Raw genomic sequence first — 24,914 nt, forward strand, 5'->3', positions numbered from 1 at the left:
CTTCTCATTATCTCTTAAAGGATTTATCTATTTCTCTTTGCTATAAAACATGTAGCAAACAGTGTAAATCTTTCTTATATCTCCTACTAACTATAAATTCCTGGAGACTAAGGATATGTTCCATAACATCTTTATTGTATTGGTTTCTTTTCCCAGCTCCACTGTGATTTCTCCACTTATAGGATTCCACACATATTTATTATATTAATGCCTAATCTTAAAGTCCTTGGTAACTTAGACAAGCTGGTCCAATTGTTAAACCTACATTTCTTCCACTGAAGGACAGCTGTCACTTCCCTTTCTGCATGACTGCTGCCTTGGAATCATGAACCCACACAGATGGGACATTCTTTATCTGCAACATAATATGTACCATAACCTGCTGTTCTAGACCTCCAAGCTTCTCTGAGGAGGAAGTACATCTGTTTTCAACTTCTACTATATGCAGAGAAGACACTCAGTGGGAATCTGCACAGGGTTGAATTGTTTCTGGAGTGTTTTTTCATAACTTTTTCAAAGCTCAATTTAGAATATATTCTATATGGCACAAACACAGATGATATAAAACATAAGAAATGCATATGTCCTAGCAGAGTTCTCTTGCTATTCTGAATCATGGCCCCTTCAAGCTACCTAAGCTAGATCCCAAAGCTCATCTAACTCCTTTCTGCTTTCCAACATAAATCCATTACCTCTTTCAAGACATGACTTTTTTCCAAGAAGCCTTTTCTGATTAAGCCTACTTTCTTGTACAACTGCCATTTCATTTCTTTCTGTTCTATATCTACTAAAAACTCTATACTTTACTGTGTCTCTCTTGATATTTATTTAGTTTAAACAATTGGCTCCATTATGTTTAGGTTGTATTTAACCACTCATCTATGTAGTAAATTCATAGTATATACTGTTATACTGACTTTGGTTTGAAACCATATGTACCCCCCCAAAAAAGCCATGCTGTTTTAATCCTATCTTGTGGGCACAACCTATATTGTGGGTTGGATCTTCTGATTAGATTATTTCCATGGACATGTGAGACCACCCACTAGCAAGAGTGAGAATGAAACCTTCCAATGAGAACCTAACAAATATGGCTTAGCAGCTGTACAATACTCCACCCTCAAAACTCTAAGTACAGCTAAAAGCAAAGGTAATGAGGCCTTGTTGAAAGGTAATGAGAACTTGCTGAAGATTAAAAATTTTTCTAGGGCAGGCCATGGTGGCTCAGCAGGCAGAGTTCTTGCCTGCCATGCTGAAGACCCAGATTCAATTCCAGTGCCTTCCCAGGCAAAAACATTGTGACACTGCATACTTTTAAAAATTGTGTTGTCTTTCTATTAAGTGAGGAGGAAAAATTGGGGAAAAAAATTAACAAAATTATAACATTGAATCACAGCCTACTACTCCAAGAAGCAAATAAGACCACCTTATTTTCTCAAAGAATTTGCGTTTCAGAGTAGTACAAAATAGTCAAAATACATACTTTACTGCAAGTGACTTAAAACAGTGTTTCCCTCAAAAAACTAAAAAACTGTATTAACCATTCCCAACCCCCAAGTGAATTATTTGGATATAAAGAATGTAATTTCTTATGTTCATTATTCTTAGCCTATGACTCCCATCTGCTCTCACTCTCTACAAATTTCGTAATCTGTTTTCATGCTACTTCAAAAGATGTACAGTAAAGCAGCCTTACAATTATACAATTCTTCAAATGGAAGGGTTATCCAAGGGTCAGAGACTTTCTAAATGCTCACTGATAGGAATTCTTAACAAGTGTGGTAATTAGGTTCAGGTGTCAATTTGGCCAGGTGAAGGTGCCCAGTTCTGTTGCTATGGACATGAGTCAATGGTATATGTATATGAAACTCATCTGTCACTTCTGTAGTCGGCTAGGAGGCGTGCCTGCTGTAATGAATGATGTTTGATTTAATTGGCTGGATGCTTAAATGAGAGAGCTCAACGTAGCATAGCCCAAGCAGCTCAGCATACCTCATCTCAGCACTCACAGCTCAGCCCAGGTCTTTGGAGATGCAGAAAGGAATCACCCCGGGGAAAGTTGTTGGAACCCAGAGGCCTGGAGAGAAGGCCAGTAGACATCGTCCTTTGCCTCCACATAAGAAAGAACCTCAGTTGAAAGTTAGCTGCCTTTCCTCTGAAGAACTATACGTTAACTAAATAAATCCCCTTTTATTGAAAGCCAATCCATCTCTGGTGTGTTGCATTCAGGCAGCTAGCAAACTAGATCAGCAAGTTACTTATCCTCACTTCTAAAAACAGAACCTCTAATAGCAAGAACTGATAAAATAAAACAAAATACAAAAAGAGCCATAACTAAGAAGATAAGAACTTTTATTCTCAAAAAGGAGACCTTCCCTACTTTTCCTTTAGCGCTCTAAACTGGGTGAAATGGAAATTTCAAAGGCTCCATCATGAAGAAGTAAGGTAGAAGTTAACAAATTACCCTGGGAATTAGTGTAAAATCTCTTTTATCCTTACATTTAATAGCTCACAACTAATAAAAGATTTAAGACCATTCTTTATTTCACATCTAGGGGCTTTTTTTTTATCTCATTTATAATCAACAGCTGTGTCAAACACATTGCTTCAAAAGCCAATTCAGATTAATTGCTTTTTTCTTTGATGTCATGATCTCCCTACCTTACAATTTATTTCTGTATTTAGGGCAGGTGACATTTTAGTGAAGAGTCATCAAACATCTTGTGTTCTTATATAAGAAGTCCTAAAGAAAGAATGGATGACCAATGAGACTTTTACCGTTAGGGATTAATTCATATAAAGCAAAAATATAAAAAGACAGGCCTCTCTCATAACAATCACCAACTTTCACTAAAAGTTAAAGAGCTGTTTTGGGGTAATACCTCATCTAAAACTTAGGACATTAAGGAAATAGCATCTATAAGTAGTTTTAGAGTCATTCCAACAACCGAAATCATTTTGAAACATAAAATATTTATATTTTGGAAGTATTTATCTTGGTGACCCCATGGATGTAAAAAAACACAAAGGAGTAACTTCAAGGGCTCAAAAATATAAAACTAATTTGTACCAGCACATATCTAACTCAACCTGTCTGGATAGCTCATTTGAACAATTGAAACACAGGGAGCACAGAATAAAAAAGAGGTCCTTTAATCTTGCATAGCTTAATGTAATGCCTGGATACAGCCTACAATATATTAAGCAAAGAATCAAGAAGCATTAGCAAAGTCCACTGAGGGATGGGAAAAAAATATGAAACTATTAAACTTTACCATCAGGGAATCCTCTGATACTGTGCCCAACTTTAGATACACCCAGATCGATAGGCATTGTCTTCGATCATGAGGCTTACTCTGTGAAGCTTATACAGGTAGTGGAAAAGCTAAGACTACCTATAGGCATGCCTAAGAGTTACTTCTGGAGGACCTCTTTTGTTGCTCAGATGTGGCCTCAGTCCCTCTAAGCTCAACTGTGCAAGCAAGTGACATCATTGCCCTCCCCCCTAGGTGGGACATGACATTCAGGGGTGAAAGTTTCCCTGGTTATGTGAGAGAGGACTTCCAGGGATGAATCCAGATCTGGCACCGTGGGATCAACAATTCCATCCTGACCAAAAGGGGGAAAAGAAGTGCAACTGAAAAAAGTATCAGTGGCAGAGCTTTCAAATAGAGTTGAGAGGCTACTTTGGAGGTTGCTATTACCCAAGCTTCAGTTAGACCTTGCTACCTATCATAACCTGCCAACCCCCAACCAGGACCATTCCAGCCAATCCTAAGAACACCTAGGGCAATATATAAGATTCCACAAGGGTTCCATGCACTAGAGTAACTTTCCAGAAAACTACAACCTCCAGATGGGTTCCTGGTCCAGGTAAGTCCTGAAACCTGGAGGGCCCAGCCTCTCCAGAACATCAGATAGCTTCATCTCCCTACCCCATGTTAGTGACAGACCCTTCCAATATGAAAAATTTAGAATGGCCATAACCCAAACACCCCTATAGAGAGGGATGGAAAGATGTAAGGTGATGGTGGAGTTATACAGAGAAGAAGGATTTAACAAATGAATATGAATGCTGAATCATTAATTGGTATCTCTTAGTCTCCAGTTTTTAGAACAGCTAGAAGTAAAAACCTAAAATTATAACCCATGTCAAACTGTGAAATATGTTCTACAACTAATTGTGGTGCTGTGCTTTGATATTTACAGCTGTTTTCTATATATGTTATTTTTCACAAAAAAAGAAGGAAAAAAGTCAATTGCGATGATAAAATATTTAAACGCTCTAACCTACATTCTAGAAGGAAAAATATGAGAGGATCGTATGGTGGTTCATGACAAACTCTGGGACCTGTCCTATAACTACTTGTTGAAGCATGCTTTGAAAACAATTGCTTTTTTATTTCTTTGCTTCATATATAGTTATACTATACAATAAAAAAAACTAAAAAAGGAACAAAGTTCTAAGACATGCTACAACACAGATGAACCTTGAGAACATACTAAGATAAACCAACAGAAAAGGATAAATGTATGATTTTACTTATGTAAGATTATCTAAAATTGCAAACCCATAAATCTAATTTACAGAAAGTAAATTAGAGATTACCAGGGGCATGGGAGAAAAAAGGGATGGGGAATTATTGCTTAATAATAAATATTGGACCAGAGCTTCTGTTTTGATGATGAAAAAGTTCTGGAAATAGTGGTAACGCCACTGAACTGTACACTGGTTAATTGATTAAAATGGGACAGTTTAAGTTATGTATATTTTACCACAATATAAAAAGAAAAAAAAGGCAATTTTTCCAGTAACTACCCCTACCATAATAAAAACTTCAAACCCTACAGTATATGTGCCTTCCCTGCTTTATTTTTCTTCACAGCATACATCAGCATCTACACTACACATCACAATTACTTGTGGGCCTATCTCCCTCCATTAGAATATAATGTGAACTCCACTGGATTGAGAATTTCCTCTGTTCATAGTTGTATACCCAGAATCAATAAATTGTTGAAGGGTGTATAATTGCTTGGTAAGAGCGAAGCTGAAGGAAAAGGATGAATTGAGATACACAAGTAAATGCTGGGGTGATTTATAAATATTATAGAAACAAAAGACTTTAAGACAAAAAACATTATAATGTAAAAAGGTTCAAACCAAAAAGAATGAATAATTTTAACTTCTAGCAAAATATCCTCCAAGTATATAAACCACAAATTGATGAAACTGAAAATCTACCCCCATAAGAGCAAATTTCAATATAACTCTATTAGTAAATGACAGGTCAATAGAAAAAAAACTGATAATTACATAAAAGATTTAAGTTGCATAATTATCAGGATTGATTGAATGGACACACAGAACTCTGAAACAGTTACAGAATATCCATTCTTATAAAGCATGAACAGAACAGACCTATTTTTTTTTTTTTACCTGACTATGTATGTAACAGGCCATAAATCAAGTTTCAATACATTTCAGGAATTTGGTACTATGATGACCATGCTTTCTGATGAAAACGCAATTAAATTAGAAAGCAATACATTTCTAAATAATTCACAAGTCAAAGAACATATTATAATGAAAATTTTTAAACTGAACAAATTGAAAAATAAGGAACACATGTCAAAAACGTAAAGATGCAGGTAAAACAATACTTCAAGAAAAATTTATAGCTTTAATTACTTCTAATGGAAAAAAAGCTTGGAAATGAATAAGCTAAGCAATCAACCTAAGAAGTTTGAGAAAACTGAATAAATCTAAAGAAAGCAGAAAGAAAGAGGTAAAGACAAGAGAAAATATACTTCAGGAAAGATATAATAGCATAAATAATAGTCAAAGTTGGTTCTTGGAAAATACCTATTAAATAGACAACTGCCTCAAAAGATTTATAAAGGCATGAGAGAACATTCTAGAGTAGTAGAAATCTCTATCTTGTGTCACTGGGTAACCACTGTTAGCATACAACTGTCAAAACTCAACAAAATAAACATTTAGGATCTGTGCATTTTAGATATATACATTATATATCTAAAATACATTTTTATATATTTTATATTATATATATATATAATATTTTAGATATATACATTATATACCTAAAATATATATTTCTTACATATAAGCTCAATGTAAAAAATTAAATCAAAAGAAAGAATAAGAATGGAAAAGTATATACAGTATCATATGTTACAGAGATTTGGTTTTTGGAATAATGGAAATGTTCTATAATTGACTGTGTTGATGAATGCACAACTATGTGATGATACTGTGAACCACTGGCTATATACTTTGGATGGATTGTATGGTGTGTGAATATATTTTAGGAAAACTGCTAAAATAAAACAAAACAAAAAAAAATAGGACTCTAACTGTGGATGATGACTGTGGTCAATAGTACAAATATAAGAATTTTCTTCCATGAACTAAAAGAAATGTATGACACTATTACAATGTGTTAGTAATAGGGTGGTACAGGGGAAAAATACCCTAATGCAAACTATGGACTATAGTTAACAGTAATATATTAATATTCTTCCATCAATTATAACAAAGGTACCACACCAATGCTAAGTGTTAATAATGAGGGGGCTTAAGGGGTATGGGGTTTTTCTTTTTGAAGTCATGAAAATGTTCTAAAATTGACTGCAACAAGCAGTGTGGATAACCAAAGCTATAGGCTGAGCCCCAAGTCTTGGGGTTTGTTCATATGAAACTTAACCCCACAGAGGATAGGTCAAGTCTACTTAAAATTTAGGCCTAAGAGTCACCCCCAAGAGAGCCTCTTTTATTGCTCAGATGTGGCCTCTCTCTCCAGCCAACATGATGAGCAGTCTCACCACCCTCCCTGTCTCTGCGTGGGACATGACTCCCAGGGGTGTGGACCTTCCTGGCAACGTGGGACAGAGATCCTGAAATGAGCTGAGACTCGGCATCAAGGGATTGAGAAAAACCCTACAATGAGCTGAGAATTAACATCAAGGGATTGAGAGAACCTTATTGATGAAAAGGGGAAGAGTGAAATGAGACTAAGTGTCAATGGCTGAGAGATTCCAAACAGAGTTGAGAGCTTATCCTGAAGGTTATTCTTACGCATTAAGTAGATATCACCTTGTTGCTCAAGATGTAGTAGAGAGGCTGGAGGGAACTGCCAGAAAATGTAGAGCTGTGTTCCAGTAGCCAGGTTTCTTGATGATGATTGAACAATGATCTAGCTTTCACAATGTGACTCTGTGATTGTGAAAACCTTGTGTCTGATGTTCCTTTTATCTACCATATCAAGAGATGAGCAGAACATATGGAATAAAAATTAATAATAGGGGGAACAAATGTTAAAATAAATTTAGTTTGAAATGTTAGTGATAAATGAAAGCGAGGGCTAAGGGGTATGGTATCTATAATCTTTTTTTTCCTGTTATCGTTTTCTTTCTTTTTATTTCTTTTTCTAAATCGATGTAAATGTTCTAAGAAATGATGAATATGCAACTATGTGATGATATTAAGAATTACTGATTATATATGTAGAATGGAATGATATGTTAATGTTTTTGTTTGCTGTTAATTTTTTTAATAAATAAAAATTAAAAAATATATATAAACTTAAAAATTGACTGCAGTGATGAATGCACAACTCTGAGATTATAGTGAGAGCCACTGACTGTACACTTTGGATGGACTGTATGATGTGTGAATATATCACAATAAAACTGCTGTAAAAATTAATTAATTTAAAAGATAAGAGGAGTTTTGAGACATGGAAATTGGAGTGCAGAAGGGATAGTTGCTAATACTGAAAAATTATTTTAAACTTATTTTGATGTGATAATGGTACTGTAACTTGTTAAAATAAAAAGAACATTTTTTAAGATATACACAGTGAAATTTTTACAGATAAAATTATATGATGTCTGCACTTTGCTTCTAAATAATATTAAGGGGGATAGGCCAATCTCATTCAATGAAATAACAAAAATTACAGGCCAACCTCACTCACTGACAATAATACAACTTAATGTGAAACAATAAAAAGCATTTGTTTTAATATGAGGAAAAGCAAAGGATTCATTCCTGTTAATACCAATTCTACTACTAAAGCTCTGGAGATATTGGTTAGTTCAATTAAAAAAAATCATAAATGAGGAAAAACCATCATTATCATAGATAGTATACTGTCTATGAAGAAAATCCAAAGGAACCTTTGGGCTTATTTATCTGAGATAAATAATCAGAATTATAAGAGTTTAGCAAAGTCACTGGATATAAAATCAATATGGAAAGGTCAATTGCATTTCTATATATTAACAAGAAAAAAAGTTCTTAGGAATACAGTTAAAAAAACATGTATAAGGCTTCTATGAAAGAAATAATAAAACTTTTTTGGGACTTCTTTTTAAAAAAAGATCAAAATAAATGGAGGCTGTATTATGTTGATTAACTGGAAGTGTCAATACCAGGTGGCAGTTATCCTGAAAATTACAAGTTCAATACAATTCTAATAATTTCCAGAGTCTAACAACAAAATTCTAAAATTTATACTGAAGAACAAAGAGTCACTTTGAATATGACATCTCTAAACGATAAAGAAAAGGTGGAAAGACTCTATTACACAGCAAAAGCTCTAGTAATTAAGATAGTACAGTTTTGGCACAGAGACTGATCAATAGGCCAAAGGAACAGAAGAGAAGATAAACACACATATATGGAAACTTGAATTGACTTATTAGTCAGTTAAGGAGAGACTAATCAATAAATGGTGCTACAGCAACTGGTAATCTGTATGAAGCAAAACTAGGTCCCTACCTCAAACCATATTAAAAGTTTCCAGACACATTAACTATAAAAAGCAATATAATAAAAACTTTAGAAAACAACATAAAAGAATATCTTTATGAGTTTATTATAAAGGCTTTCTTAAGAAGCTAAAAGCATAAATTATAAAAAAAGAAAGATTATTAAACTATGTGAAAACCTGTAATTTCTAAACTCTAAAAAATAAAATATAAGCTACAAATTCTGAGGATATATTTGCTATATATAAATAACTAGTCAGATACTAGTACCTTGTTACTTATATAAAGGAACTACAAAGAATTCAATAGAGATGTGGGCAAATGACAAGAACCCAAGGTATTGTGCAGAAGAAATACAAATGGCTCATAAACATGGAAAGATGTTAAAGATCCTTCGTGCTCAGAGAAATGTAAATTAAATCCACAATGAACTAAGATTTTATATGCAGGATTAGTGAAAAAGCAATAATTCTCTAAATGCAATGTTGTATACTGGGTTAGGTCCTGGAACAGAAAAGGAAAAGGGCATTAGTGAAAACTGGTGTAAATCAGAAAAACACTTGGGAAAACATTTGGGCATTTTCTTGCGTATTAGAACATACATATTTATACTCCAGGATCCAGAAATTCTACTTCCACATATATACCTTAGGAAAGCTCTTCCAATTTGTAAAACAACATTCTTAACAGCAATATTTGTAATAGCAAAAAAGAAGGTAGGGTGGTGCAACGATGCTTAGTGGCAGAACTCTCACCTGCCATGCTGGAGACCCGGGTTCAATTCCCGGTGCCTGCCCATACCAAAAAAAAAAAAAAAGGAGGTAGTGTCAATGCATCAACCTAGATCACGCAATCTCAAAGGAGATGATATCGAGGTGAAAACTGGTTCAGGGGTATGTCTAGAGAATCTTAGTGTGGTAGTTAGATCTAGTTGTCAACTTGGCCAGGTGAAGGGATTTAGTTCTCTTGCTGTGGACATGAGCTAATGGTACATGAACCTCATCTGTTGCTCATTACACCTGCAGTCGGCTAAGAGGCGTGCCTGCTGTAATGAATGATGTTTGATTTAACTGGCTGGTGCTTAAATGAGAGAGCTGAACATAGCACAGCCCAAGCAGCTCAGCATATCTCATCTCAGCACTCACAGCTCAGACCAGGCCTTTGGAGATGCAGAAAGGAATCACCCCAGGGAAAGTTGTTGGAATCCAGAGGCCTGGAGAGAAAGCCCGCAGAGATCACCCTGTGCCTTCCCACATAAGAAAGAGCCTCAGTTGAAAGTTAGCTGCCTTTCCTCTGAAGAACTATACTTCAACTAAATAAATCCCCTTTTACTGAAAGCCAATTTGTCTCTGGTGTGCTGCATTCTGGCAGCTAGCAAACCAGAACACTTAGATATTACAATAGTTTGTGGTCTGCCAAACGGACACAATTCACAGACAGATCTATATTGTATCTGTAGTATTAAAATTTCATGGGGGGGGGCGGGCCGCAGTGGCTCAGCGGGCAAAGTGCTTGCCTGCTATGCCGGAGGACCTCGGTTCGATTCCCGGCCCCAGCCCATGTAACAAAAACGGAGAAACAGAATACAATAAAAACAAGAAAATGTTTAAAAATGTTTCCCTTTCTTCCTTCCTTCCTTCCTTCTATCCTTCCTTCCTTCTCTCTGTCTTTCCTTTAAAAAAAAAAAAAAAAAAAAAAAAAAAAAAAAAAAAAAATTTCATGGGGGAAGGAGGGAGATTCTTAAGAAAAGAAATGTCTAAGAAAGGCTCCTTAGGGGAGTGATAAGCTAAAAAGGTTGAGAAATAACAATCTAGATGAATTTCAAAGCCATAAGGAGAATCAAAGTGTTGGCTATGTTCTTTTCTTTGGACTGGGCCAACAGATACAAAGAATTTCATTTTATTACTCCTCATCCCTTGCATTTTTTGCCTGTATGAAATTTTTCATAATTAAGAATTATTTTAAAATAGCACATATCAACTTATATTAACTTTGTATGAACACTGACTGTCACGCAACTTTTTTTAAAAGAAAAGATAAAAAAATAAATAAGTAATAGCTCATACCCAGCCACCTTGCTGAATGATGTATTCCGCTGCATAGTCTTCCAGATATGTCATGCCAAACTGCAGTAGTGTGCTCAAGGGTTCTTGACCACGTCTTGTCAATTCTAAAAGCATTTGTTGCAGCAAAACCAGGGGCACCAAAATCTTCAACGCAAAGATGAGAGGACAAAAAAAAAAACACTGAAATTCTTATCATTCATTTTATATATTCAGTTATTGGATAAAAACATAATCAGCTGTTAAAAAAACCCAATACGATTTTTCTGAATATTGCATGTAAGTTTATTATTATGATAGAAATGATAATTATTATACAAAAATAATTGAGTTCTTATAACACACCAGGTACTTTGAATTACAATAAGGCAATCTCTTAACCATCCTATGATAATAGGTATTATTAATATCCCTGTCTTTACATGAGGAGCTGAAGTTACAATAAAGGCAAAATAGGACTCAAAACCAGATGTAGGGCCACGGTGGCTCAGCAGGCAGAGTTCTCGCCTGTCATGCCAGAGACCCAGGTTCAATTCCTGATGCCTGCCCATGCAAACAAACAAACAAACAAAACAAAACAAAAAACCAAGATGTAACTTAAAAGTCCATGATCTTTCTTGATGTGAATAACAAATACCAGTGACTATTATTAGGCGATTAAAAAAAAACCAGTAATTATAGGATTATAGGATTGTTTAAACAACAATTCAACTGACCAAACTATAAGCTTCCTAGCTGGATTTTTTGAAAATACAGCTTTCTAAAACTTAATATTAGGAATAAATATTTTTTTCAAGAATATTAATTAAAACAAGTTTAAGATGATCTATATCATTTATCAACATGGTACCTAATGAGTAAAAGATAGAAGTCATGTTCTAGGCTCACTGATAATACATCTTTTTTTTTTTTTTAGTAGTGTTTTTCTGGAATTGAGATGTCAAAACTCCTTAAGGGGTGATATATGCGATCTCTATATTTTATGTATGACTTTTCTATAAACCTACAACTCTAAAAAAAACAAAACAAATACTCCATAGAGAGCACTAATTCAGAATAGGTCAGGTCCTATATATATATATTCTTTTTTTTTTTTTTTTGCATGGGCAGGCACCGGGAATCAAACCCAGGTCTCTGGCATGGCAGGCAAGAACTCTGCCTACTGAGTCACTGTGGCCTGCCCCCAATATCTTTTTGATAAGACATTTTCTACAGTATCTATTGAGTTTCACCATTTTTTAAATTGCTTCCACATAATTATCTATTTGGTTCACATTTTAATACTATGAGATAACTAGGTACATAAAATTTTCTCCATTTCACAGAGATTAAGAAACTAAGGCTCTACAAGGTTTAAAAAGACCTGCCTCAGCTAACAAAACAAACTATAAGCAACGTTTTCTGACTTGTACAGAAGGAATTAAATTTCTACCCAACTTTTCCAATGACTATTTCATTGAAAGACATTCTGACAGCTTAGTCAGTCTGAACCTTAGTTCAAAGACTCCTAGGCTTAAACAGTAGGAACTATTTTCTAGTTCCTAATGTAGATGAATCATTCCACCAAGTTCATACACGTAGATGCATTCCACAGCTCTAGTTTTATGACAGAATGAACTTTTTCCTATTTTAACCACCCCAAATTTAGCATGCTAATACCTCTCTGACCTTATCTTTAAATATTTACTATTTGGGGGGAAGATAGAAGTTGACATCAGAGCGACCTGGAAAGTAGTTAAGAAATTACGTATCAATCAATACTTCATCAAAACAAAAATTGGCCTGTCACTATTTAAAATGTTGGCATTTTTTTATGAGCTCATAGATGAATTTGGTTTTAACTCCCAGAAACTGTTTTCAACTTAAAGAAACTAAAAACTTCATAATTTAAGTTTATATTTAAACTCAAAGCTTAGAGAAAGCTTTGTTTATTTCTTTGAGAAGTATCACATAATCAGTATGTCATTAAAATATTAATAATTACCATCACCACCATGATGTATGGAAAACCTATGTACAAGGACACTTTACTCACATTACCACATTTAAATTGCATAACAATCCTATAATGAATCTTTATTTTTATCTTACGGATGAGGGAATTAGTCTCAGAAAAATTGAGTAATTTGACTAATATTATCCGTTAGATAATTAGCAGAAATGGGATGCAAACCTAGGCTAATATATCTTTTTATTGTTGAGTTATACGAGTTGTTAATAGATTCTGGGTATAAATCCCTTATCAGATGCATGATTTACAAATAGTTTCTCCCATTCTGTGGGCTTTTTACTTTCTTCATGGTGTCCTTTGAAACAAAAAGTTTTAAATTTTGATGAAGTCAATTTCATTTGTCAGTTGTGCTTTTGGTATCATATAACTCAAGGTCACAGAGGTTTACTCTTATTTTCTTCAAAGGGTTTTAGTTTTTAAAAGTCATTATGTATATTAAAAATATTACATTTTAACTAATTAAAACATAAAACCTTTAAATTAGGAAACACTACAATTCATATTTTAAAAATAGAAAACCTCAATTTTATAAGTTGTTTGATATTAAGAATTTAAAACTGGATTTTAAGAATCTTAAAGGAAAACCAATTAATTCAGCCATGTACTTCTAAATCTCTGCTTGGTGCTCACTAAATTCTATTTATCACATGATTTTACCTTAAAAAATACAAGATCCTTTATGAAAAAATGAAAACTAAAAGCTTCTATGAATCAATAAAAGTAAACACCTCAACAGAAAAATGGACAAAGAATGAAAACAGTTCATAGAAAAGGAAATAGAAATGGCTTCTATACATATAAAAATATGCCTCCCCTTATTTAAACTAAGAGAAATGCGAACAGAAACAAAACTAAGATACTATTTTTCATCACCAGATTATTGAAGGTAATTCGCTATTAGTACAGATATGAAGAAACATGTACTCTTATAACATATATATATAATTCTACAGTTACCTCTGGAAAAATATTTAAGAAACTTGGTAATAGTGGTTGCAAGGAGGAAGGCAACTAGGTGACTAGTGACAAAGGAAAGAGATAAATTTACTTTTCAAGTATAATTTTCTGTACTTTTCGCATGTCATGCAAAAGTCATTAAAGACAATAAGAGAGGTATTATTTGTCCATACTGAATGACTCTGTATCAATAAGTCATCAATATCAAAAAGTCATCAAAATTCATGACAGAAACTAACCAGAGTCCACAGCCTTTCTTAAAAATAAAAGGAACTTCATATTGAAAAGAACTAAGTATTTTTAGTTAATCATCTACATGCGATCTCTTTGGTCTAAAATATCAAGAGGTACTCATATGACTGGGAAAAGAATGCCAAAGGAAATTAAACCAATTCCAGATCCTTGTTAGTGGACTGCCAAGGTAATAACTGAAGAATGACAAAAATATTTCTGCAGAAGAGAACACACAGAGAAGACAATGAATTTATATTTCATATTAATATTCTTTGGCTTTTAAATAAATACAGCCCCAAGGGTTATAGCAAAATCTGAGAGAAAGAGTGCGGCAAACACATACCTCTGTTTCTTGACATTCTGAAAGAACTGTAGCCAAAAATATAATGAAACCCCTTCTTAACACTAATGGAGAAGATTTAAGGCTATAAATAATAATATATTACACTTTTTCCACAGTAGGAAAAGCTGCATCCTATTAAAAAAAAGAACAACCCTGACTTAGCAGAGTAAGACACTTTCAGGCTCTGTCCCAGCACAGAAGCTTTGACCCATCAGCAAGAAATGACAGAAACATCTTTCTCAAAACTCTAGAAAACAGTTAAAGAACTGCAGTAATAGGGCAAGTGCAAATCAAGCAGAAGGTTTCTTGAAACAGTAGGATCTAGTGATGCCCTGGCTGGCCTCTCCCCTACCTCTACTGGCTTGACACAGAACAGGCCTGAGCTCTCTGTGCAGATCTCTGGTCCCAGTTCAAGAGGGAGTAAAGTAACCCTTGCACACATACTAGGAGTGCATACGTCAGGCCCAATCTGCTGATGGTGTCCTGGGGGAACACGATCTCAGAACTTGCCGAAATGTATAGAAGGTGGCTCAGTGAACTCTCCCACAAAATGCAGGGTCGGGGAGAGCAGTCAAGTAGCTGCCTGGAGCATGGGACTGTAGGGTACAGACATACAGTGCAGTGCCCAAACCAGGAGGAAACTGTTTCTTAGGGAAGAGGGGACACTGGGAACCATTTAAATGGGGGCTTTCCTAGGGGCAAATTCATATGTCCATGACCAGGGAAGTCCCTAGGTTTTGGCCGGGAGCTACTCTTCAAACTCATTGTATGGATAAATCCTGAAGGACCACACTTGCACAGTTAGATGAAAAGCTTGGAAAAGGGCAGCATTTTGCCTCTGGCAGGAACACTAAAGGAAACTTGTAAATCCACCTTGTTGTACTTCATTCATATCTATTTCAAAGGCCTGGGACTTTCTGTACCTCAAAACATTCTAATTTCCCATAATTATCCACTAATATGTAACATTTTAAAGTTATTTGTGTTTAAGTTCTATTACCTCTTAGGAAAATGAGCTGCAAACTTTGTTATATAAAATAGTACTTCTTTTTATATGTTTCAAATTGATCTCTTCCAGGTGCCAACCTAGTTATAGCATATAGCATATAATAATCTAGCGATAAATCTGCAATCTACTTTCACTCCTCTCTTAATTTTAGTCTTACTCATACTCCCTCTCATTTACTGTAGTTTCAGGCTGCAAATGGCTAATCGTTTAGTCTGTCCTTCACATGACAAGTCCTGGATTGCTTTGCTTATTTAGATATCCTTTTTGGATTTTCTCCAACTATATCTTTAAAATCACAGAACCTTAGATTTCTTTTTATAGGAGGACTAACATTTTCTATTTGACTAATACTCTTTTTGGTAACTGATTCATGGGATGTGAGATGATTCCATTTTCCCCTTCATTCATCATACAATCATTGCATAACTTCTCTATACCAGGCTTATCTATTTTACCTATCTCACATTTTACCTTCACAGACTGGTAAGATGACTTGTAGGCCACTATCTTGCAAGTACAGTTGAGATTATTTCTCTTTAGTTCACTGTAGAGGAAAGCCAAGATGGTGGCTTAGTGAGGTGTAGGATTTAGTTCGTCCTCCAGAACAGCTAATAAATAGCCAGGAACGGAACAGAACAACTGCTGGGGCCACGTCAGTAACCAGACACACAGTGTACCCCAGTCTGGACAAGATGGACCAGCTGCAAGCCTACCCACAACTGTGAGTTTCCTAAGCAGTGGCGGCCGGTGCCCCTCCCCCACAGACTGCTTCCCAGAGGGGAAAGGGAAGAGAATTTACCAGCAGCAAGGGCTGAGGGCAACCAAACTCCACTGTGGAATTAATTCACAAATTCAGATTGCTAAAAGTAGGCCCCCAGCTCAGCTGAACCTCCAGTAAAAGCCGAGGTTGCTAGGTTTTGCCCAGGCATAGAGGGGTAGGGCTGACAGAAAAAGAAAAAAGAAAAAAAAAAAAAAAAGGTTTATTTGGATCTGAAAAGGCCTGGGCCCTGAAAGAAAGGAGGGGGCACATAAGACCTGGAGATACACAGAGCAATGTACCAATTTAAGCTCTTGATTGGCTAACCCAAGGAAAGGGGCTCCTGCTCTGAAAAGGATTGTTCTTTTTCTTTGTTTGTGGCTCTGTTTTCACAGCTGATGACTCTTTAGATACAGCTGCAAGGATTCTCAGGCTCCAAATGCCCCAGGATTCGGCAGAATTGAACTTGTCTGAGTGTTTGTCTGGAGTCTGTGCCTTCCCCAGGAGAGAGGTGTGATCCAGCTCAGGTGGAATCTCTTCCTCAAGGAATTCAGACCCCAGGGTCTGGAAAAGGGAAGCAATTAAAGCCAGCCTACAACCTCTTGTCTATCTCAACCATGGCCCCAACAGGGAGGGTCTGCTGAAGTTAAAGGTACCACATCACCTTATGCTGGTGGGAGTGGCAAGCAGAAAACACCACATACTGGGCAGGACAGGAAAAACACAGAGTCCAGAGACTTCATAGGAGTGTCTTTCAACCTGCTTGGGTCTCACCCTCAGGGGAAACTGACAGAGGTGACTTTTTTCTCCTGACAGGAGGCCACTTTGGTCTAGGAAAATCTGGCTGGGATCTATAATACCTAAGTAGACCCTCCTAAGGAGTGGGGAGGCACCATACAGGCAGGGCGAGAAACAAGAAAACAAGAACTTTAAAATTTGGATCTGTTAAACAAAACCAAAGCTAGAGGACTAGAAAAAGTTGAACTGAATGTAAAAGAACAGACAGATGAGAAAGTCATCCATCAAAAATCCTAGGTAAAAAAAAAAGTGAAAACAATCTCCAGAATAAAATGATTAAGGTAATTAAATGCCTAGATGCCAACAAAAAATAACAAATCATACTAGGAAAACTGAAGATATGGCCCAGTAAAAGGAACAATCCAACAATTCAAATGAGATACAGGATGTTCAAACAGACATGAAAAACCTCCTCAAAAATCAAATCAGTGAACTGAGGGAGGATATAAAGAAGGCAAGGAATGAACAAAAGAAGAAATGGAAAGTCTGAAAAAAAAAACAAATCACAGAACTTATGGAGTGAAAGGCACAGTAGAAGGGATGAAAAAAACAATGGAAACCTACAATGTCAGATTCCAACAGGCAGAAAATAGGATTAGTGAACTGGAGGACGGAACATCTGAAATCCAATGAGCAAAAGAAAATATAGGGAAAAGAATGGAAAAATACGAGCAGGGACTCAGGGAGCTGAATGATAACATGAAGCACACGAACATTTGTGTTGTGGGTGTCCCAGAAGGGAAAGAGAAGTGAAAAAGAGGAGAAAAACTAATGTAGGAAATTATCACTGAAAATTTCCCAATTCTTATGAAAGACTTAAAATTCACAGATAGAAGAAGTGCAGCATACACCAAACAGAATAGATCCAAATAGGTGTGTCATATGTCAAAGAGAAAGATAGAATCGTGAAAGCAGCAAGAGAAAAACAATCCCTCACATACAAGGGAAGTCCAGTAAGGCTATGCATAGATTTCTCAGCAGAAACCATGGTGGCGAGAAGACACTGGGATGATAATATTTAAGATACTAAAAGAGAAAAACTGCCAACCAAGAATTCTATATCCAGCAGAATTGTCCTTCAAATATGAGGGTGAAATTAAAACATTTTCAGACAAAAAATCACTGAAAGAATTTGTGACCAACAGACTGGCTCTGCAAGAAATACTGAAGGGAGCACTAGGACAGATACGAAAAGACAGAAGAGAGAGGTGTGGAGAAGAGTGGAGAAATGAAGACAATCAGTAAAGGTAAAAAGAAAAAAAATTAGATATGACATAAATCCAAAGGGCAAATGTAAGAAGAAAGTACTACCCATACAGTAATAACCCTAAATGTTAATGGATTAAACGCCCCAATCAAAAGACATAGACTGGCAGAATGGATTACAGAACAGAACCCATCTATATGCTGTCTGCAGGAAATGCATCTTAGACCCAAGCATAAGCCTAGGATGAAAGTGAAAGGTTGGGAAAAGATATTTCATGCAAATAACAATCAGAAAAGAGCAGGAGTAGCTATATTAATATGGAACGAATTAGAGTTCAAATGCAAAACAGTTAAAAGAGACAAAGAAGGACACTATGTATTAATAAAAGGAACAATGCAACAAGAAGACATAATGATCACAAATATTTATGCACCAAGCCAGAATGCTCCAAAATACATGAGCAAACAATGAAAACACTGAAAACAGAAATAGACACATCTACCATAATAGCTGGAGACTTAAATTCCCCACTCTCATCAATGGACAGAATATCTAGACAGAGGATCGAAAAAGAAACAGAGAATTTGAATAACACAGTATGAGCTACACTTAACAGACATATATAGAACAGAACACCCTACAACAGCAGGATACACCTTTTTCTCAAGTGTTCATGGATCATTCTCAAGGACAGACCATATGCTGAGTCATAAAGCAAGTCTCAATAAATTTAAAAGACTGAAATCATACAAAACACTTTCTCAGATCATAAAAGAATGAAGTTGGAAATCAATAATAGGCAGAGTGCCAGAAAATTCACAAATATGTGGAGGCTCAACAACACCCACTTAAACAACCAGTGGGTCAAGGAAGAAATTAGAAGAGAAATCAGTAAGTATCTCAAGGCAAATGGAAATGACAACACAACATATGAAAATTTATGGGATGCAGCGAAGGCAGGGTTAAGAGGGAAATTTATTGCCCTAAATGCCTATATCAAAAAACAAGAAAGGGCAAAAATGGTGGAATTAACTGTCCACTTGGAAGAACTAGAGAAAGAACAAACAAACCCCAAAGCAAGCAAAAGGAAAGAAATAACAAAGATTAGAGTAGAAATAAATGAAATTGAGAACATGAAAACAACTGAGAAAATCAACAAAAACAGAAGTTGGTTCTATGAGAAAATTAATAAGATTGATAGGCCCTTAGCGAGGTTGACAAAAAGAAGACGAGAGAGGACGCAAATAAATAAAATCAGAAATGGAAGAGGAGACATAACCACTGACTCCACAAAAATAAAGGAAGAAATGAGAGGATATTATGAACAACTTTATGCTAACAAATGAGACAATGTAGATGAAATGGACAACTTCCTAGAAAGGCATGAACAACCCACACTAACTCGAGAAGAAATAGACGACCTCAACAAACCAACCACAAGTGAAGAAATTGAATCAGTCAGTCATTAAGAAGCTCCCCAAAAAGAAAAGTCCAGGACCAGATGGCTTCACAGGTGAATTCCACCAAACATTCCAGAAGGAATTAGTACCAATCCTGCTCAAACTCTTCAAAAAAACTGAAGAGGAAGGAAAGCTACCTAACTCATTACACGAAGCCAACATCACCCTCATATGAAAGCAAGACAAAGACATTGTAAGAAAAGAAAACTACAGACCAATCTTCCTAAATGAATATAGATGCAAAAATCCTCAACAAAATTACAGCAAATCAAATCCAGCAACACATTAAAAGAATTATATACTGATTATATATGTTGATGTTTTATTTGGTTTGTTAACTTTTTTTAATAAATAAATAAATAAAAAAAAAGAATTATACACCATGACAAAGTAGGATTCATCCCAGGTATACAAGGCTAGTCCAACATAAGAAAATCAATTCATGTAACACACCATATCAACAAATCAAAGCAGAAAAAGCACATGATCATCTTGATTGATGCAGAAAAGGTATTTGACAAAATTCAACATCCTTTCTCGTTGAAAATACCTCAAAGGGTAGAAATAGAAGGGAACTTCCTCAAAATGATAAAGGGAATATATGAAAAACCCACAGCTAACATCACCCTCAACGGGGAAAAAACTGAAAACTTTCCCCCCAAGATCAGGAACAAGACAAGGATGTCCACTATCACCACTGTTATTCAACATTGTGTTGGAAGTTCTAGCCAGAGCAATTAGACAAGAAAAAGAAATACAAGGCATCAAAGTTGGAAAGGAAGAAGTAAAATCTCACTGTTTGCAGATGATATGATTCTATATGTCGAAAACCTCGAAGAATTCACAGCAAAACTTCTAGAGCTAATAAGTGAGTACAGCAAAGTGGCAGGTTACAAGATCAATACTCAAAAATCTGTACTGTTTCTATACCTTAGTAATGAACAATCTGAGGAGGAAAACAAGAAAATGTTCCACTTTATTCAAAGAAATAAAATATTTAGGAATAAATTTAACTAAAGACACAAAAGACCGATACGAAGAAAAGTACAAGAAATTGTCAAAAGAAATCACAGAAGACCTAAATAAACAGAAAAGCATACTGTGTTCATGGACTGGAAGACTAAATAGAGTTAAGATGTCAATTCTACCTAAATTGATTTAGAGTCAATGCAATACCAATTAAAATCCCAAAAACTTACTTTCCAGAAATAGAAAAACCAATATCCAAATTTACCTGGAAAGGCAGGGTGCCCCAAATAGCTAAAAATATCCTGAGAAAGGAAAATGAAGTCAGAGGTCTCACGCTACCTGATTTCAAGGCATATTATAAAGCTATAGTGTTCAAAACAGCATTGTATTGGCATAAAGACTGATATACTGACCAATGGAATAGAAAAGAATGTTCAGATATACACCGTCTCATTTATGGACAACTGATCTTTGATAAGGCAGTAAGGCCAACTCACCTGGGACAGAAAAGTCTCTTCAATAAATGATGCCTAGAGAACTGGACATCCACATGTAAAAGAATGAAAGAGGATCCATATCTTGTACCCTTAACAAAAATTAACTCAAAATGGATCAAAGACCTAAACATGACATCTAAAACCATAAAACTTTTAGAAGAAAATGTAGGGAAATATCTTATCAATCTTTAATGGTAGGCAGTTTCCTGAACTTTACACCCAAAGCAAGAGCACTGAGGGAAAATAAATAAATGGAACTCCTCAAAATTAAACATTTTTTGTGCATCAAAGAACTCTGTCAAGAAACTAAAAAGACAGCCTACACTATGCAGACAGTATTTGGAAATAATATATCAGATAAAGGTCTAGCATCCAGAATATATAAAGAGATTGTTAAACTCAACAACAAAAAGACAGACAACCCAACTACAAAATGGGCAAAAGACATGAAGAGACACTTCTCAGAAGAGGAAATACAAATGGTCTGGCAATGAGGGAAAGGCAAATCAGAACCACAATGAGATACCATCCCACACTGACCCGAATGGCCATTATCAATAAAACAGAAAACACAAGTGTTGGAGGGGATGTGAAGAAAGAGGCACACTTATCCACTGTTGGTGGGAATGTCAAATGGTATTAAATGCTGTGGAAGGCAGTATGGTGATTCCTCAGGAAGCTAAGTATAGAACTGCCATATGACCCGGCAATACCACTGCTAGGTATCTACTCAGAGGACATGAGGGCAAGAACACAAACGACATTTGCACACCAATGTTTATAGTAGCATCATTTACAATTGCCAAGAGATGGAAACAGCCCAAATGTCCGTCAACAGATGAGTGGCTAAACAAGCTGTGGTATATACATACAATGGAATATTATGCAGCTGTAAGACAAAATAAAGTTATAAAGTATGTAACAACATTATGCTGGTCCAGATTAACCAGAAATAAAAGGACAAATACTGTATGGTCTCATTGACATTAGTGAATGAACTTGGAGAATTTCAGTTGGTAACAGAGGCCATCAGGAGATAGAAATAGGGTAGATATTGGGTAATTGGACCTGAAGGGATACAGATTGTGTAATAGGACTGAATATAAAAACTCAGAAATGGATAGCACAATACTACCTAACCGTAATACAATAATGTTAATACACTGAATGAAGCTGAATGTGAGAATGATAGAGGGAAGAGGCCTGGGGGCACAAATGAAATCAGAAGGAAATAGACGATAAAGACTGAGATGGTGTAATCTAGGAATGCCTTGAGTGTATAATGATAGTGACTAAACGTGCAAATTAAAAATGTTTTTGCATGAGGAAGAACAAAGGAATGTCAATAATGCAGGGTGTTGAAAATAGATGGTAATTAATATAATAAACCTTTAACTTATGTGTGAGACTACAGCCTGCAGCAGGAAAGTGTGTGGTGTCAGGGCCTTGGTGGATGATGAATCTGCATGCTCCAGTGCATGGGCTCCTTCCTGGGAGGTGGACAGGGCCAGTGCAGTAGAGGTAGGCCCACTGGGAGTGTTCAAGGTGCACAGCATCACAGTGGATCACAAGGAGCTCATCCATGATGTCTTCTGACTTCCATGGGCAGTGGATGGCAACCTGCTCCAGTGACCAGAGCAACAAGGTCTGCTAGCTGGAAGACACACAGTGGATCTGCGTGGCATGTGACGTGGGCCCACCCTAAGTTTGAACAGGTTTTAGTTTCCTGTTCCTTTGACTGAATAGCAGCTATTCAGAGAGAAATAGTAGGAGAACTGAATGATAAATTGTAAGGACAGAGTCAATGGGTGAAGAGAACAACTTCAGTGGATAGCAGAACATCAGTTACCAATGTGAAATTTGCTCCCAAGCTTATGGCTCTTATGTTAACAACTTGTACAGGAGATGGTATCATAAGACTATATGAGGCACAAGATGTTATGAATCTCAGTTAGTGGTCTCTGCAGCATGAGATTTCATGTAAGCTGAGCTGTAGCTGTATTTCCTGGAATCCTTCAAGCTTCTGCACTCATTGCCCCATAATAGCTATAGGAAGTGATGCCAGTGGTCCAAAAGCAATGGCCAAGGTGCAGATTTTTGAATATAATGAAAACACCAGGAAACAGCAAAAGCAGAGGCTCTCATAACCATCACTGACCCTGTATGTGATATGTTTACTCCAAATTGGGGTGGTCTTTCCATATTCTGGCTATAGCAACCAAAGATTATGAGGATTTTTACTCTAAAACCTATGAGGAAAGAACTTACTTCCTCTGGTGGGCCAACAAAATTCAAAATCCATGCAGTGGCTCAGTTTGATAAACATAACTTCCAGATCTGGTGAGTTGGAATATAATGGGAACACTAGCATCTTCAGGAGATGGTAGCTGTGTAAGACTGTAGAATGGGAACAATACTAGCATCTTCAGGAGACAGTGGCTGTATAAGACTGTGGAAAGCTAAATATATGGACAATTGGAAGTATTCTGAAAGGTAATGGGAGCCCAGACAGCTCCCTGCTGAGTTTCCCTACTCAAACCCTTCCCTAAGTTTCAATATTCTAAATTGAAAAAATTCAATAAATGGATCTTCTGCTGGCAGAAAGCACAGCTGAGTACAATCTAACAGAATAACTCTGCTGTTCGCTGCTTGTTGCATGAATACAGCAATGGAGAGGGAGTTCCTTTTCCCCTAACCCAGTGTCATGTGACATCTCCCGAGATGCACCAGCAAGCAGCTTGCTTGCTACTAAATATAGTCCAACAGTCATTTAAACAATCGTGTATTTCATTTTTTGTTCTAGCCAGTTTACTGACGCCATTTGAAACATCCAAAATATAAATGGATAGTCTTTTTGTTGAGACACTGCCACCAAAAAGTTTTTTGAAATGTTCCTGAACACTCCTAAAACAAGTTTAAAAATGAAAAGGAGATCATCTTTACAAGTAGTTGAGAGGAGGGTAAATTATCATTTGATTCCATTTGCAGAATATAGGCTTGTTTCTTTTGTTTTCTAGAACAGTAAGCTAAAAAGAAGAATTTTTATAATTTCAATTTGAAGAGTGAATAAATAATTTTCATAAGATTATTCTGAGTGCTAATTTGTTTACCTCTTGTAGAACTGGTTTATATTAATGATATTATTCGGTACAGCTTTATCATTCCTTTGTAACAATTAAAAAAAATTAGTAAAGGAGTGAGAGAAGTAGTAGTTGTAAAGTGAAAGTAATTTGACTGTACAGTTTGTAGTCAAGTTAAGCATTTGGTACAGCTTTGTCTACAATTTGGCAGTAAAATGAAAACACCTTTATCAGTTTTTAATTTGTAATCACTAGAGAGACAAATGTTTCTGATTTTGACGACAAAGCTATAAATTTTTAAGTTTTTAAGTTTACTAAAACAAATATTAGCTGATGAACTGAGAAGTAGAGAATCAGAGAACGTCCAGTTGGTGCAAATAGCCTAACATGGAAGACCAGAGCCCTGAGAAATGCACAGAAGGGGAGAGGGGAAATAAGAAGTAAGCAAAGCCATGTTCCTTGAACACACTACCCTTACCAGCATAGCCCAGAGACCTACGACTCACCCCACGCACCTGAACCCTGTCACCTGCCTCCCCTCCCCGAATTCCAAGCATTCCCACATTGCCAACCCCTCGTGTATGTACCCATTCCCCACCCCAAGTGCATGCACTCCAGTGCAAGCCCAACTCACCTTGCCTGCAAAAGTGCAGTCCTGCCCTGCCCTTCCTGAGCCCTAGCTCCCCATTCCTGTCCCCTGCAGGCAGTCAACAGAGCATAAGGCTGAAGGCTC

At 36.1% G+C, this 24,914-nt stretch overlaps 1 protein-coding gene and 1 pseudogene across 5 annotated transcripts in view; one reads left to right on the forward strand and one right to left on the reverse strand.

Moving 5' to 3' along the window:
* The window catches only part of BCL2L13 (BCL2 like 13), a 123,357-nt gene that overhangs the window by 15,501 nt on the left and 82,942 nt on the right, over positions 1–24,914 (reverse strand). For 4 of the 5 annotated variants that reach the window (XM_077169555.1, XM_077169556.1, XM_077169557.1 and 1 more), the window contains one exon: positions 10,863–11,006. The exons of the other annotated variant lie outside the window; for it this stretch is intronic. In XM_077169555.1, the coding sequence (XP_077025670.1) occupies positions 10,863–11,006 (144 nt within the window). The remainder of the gene's footprint in view (positions 1–10,862; positions 11,007–24,914) is intronic. 5 annotated transcript variants of the gene reach the window in all.
* LOC143689728 (nucleoporin SEH1 pseudogene) lies at positions 22,500–23,715 on the forward strand (annotated as a pseudogene).

The sequence above is a fragment of the Tamandua tetradactyla genome, chromosome 7 (assembly GCF_023851605.1).
Source record: "Tamandua tetradactyla isolate mTamTet1 chromosome 7, mTamTet1.pri, whole genome shotgun sequence".
In the NCBI taxonomy this organism is placed as follows: Eukaryota; Metazoa; Chordata; class Mammalia; order Pilosa; family Myrmecophagidae; genus Tamandua; species Tamandua tetradactyla.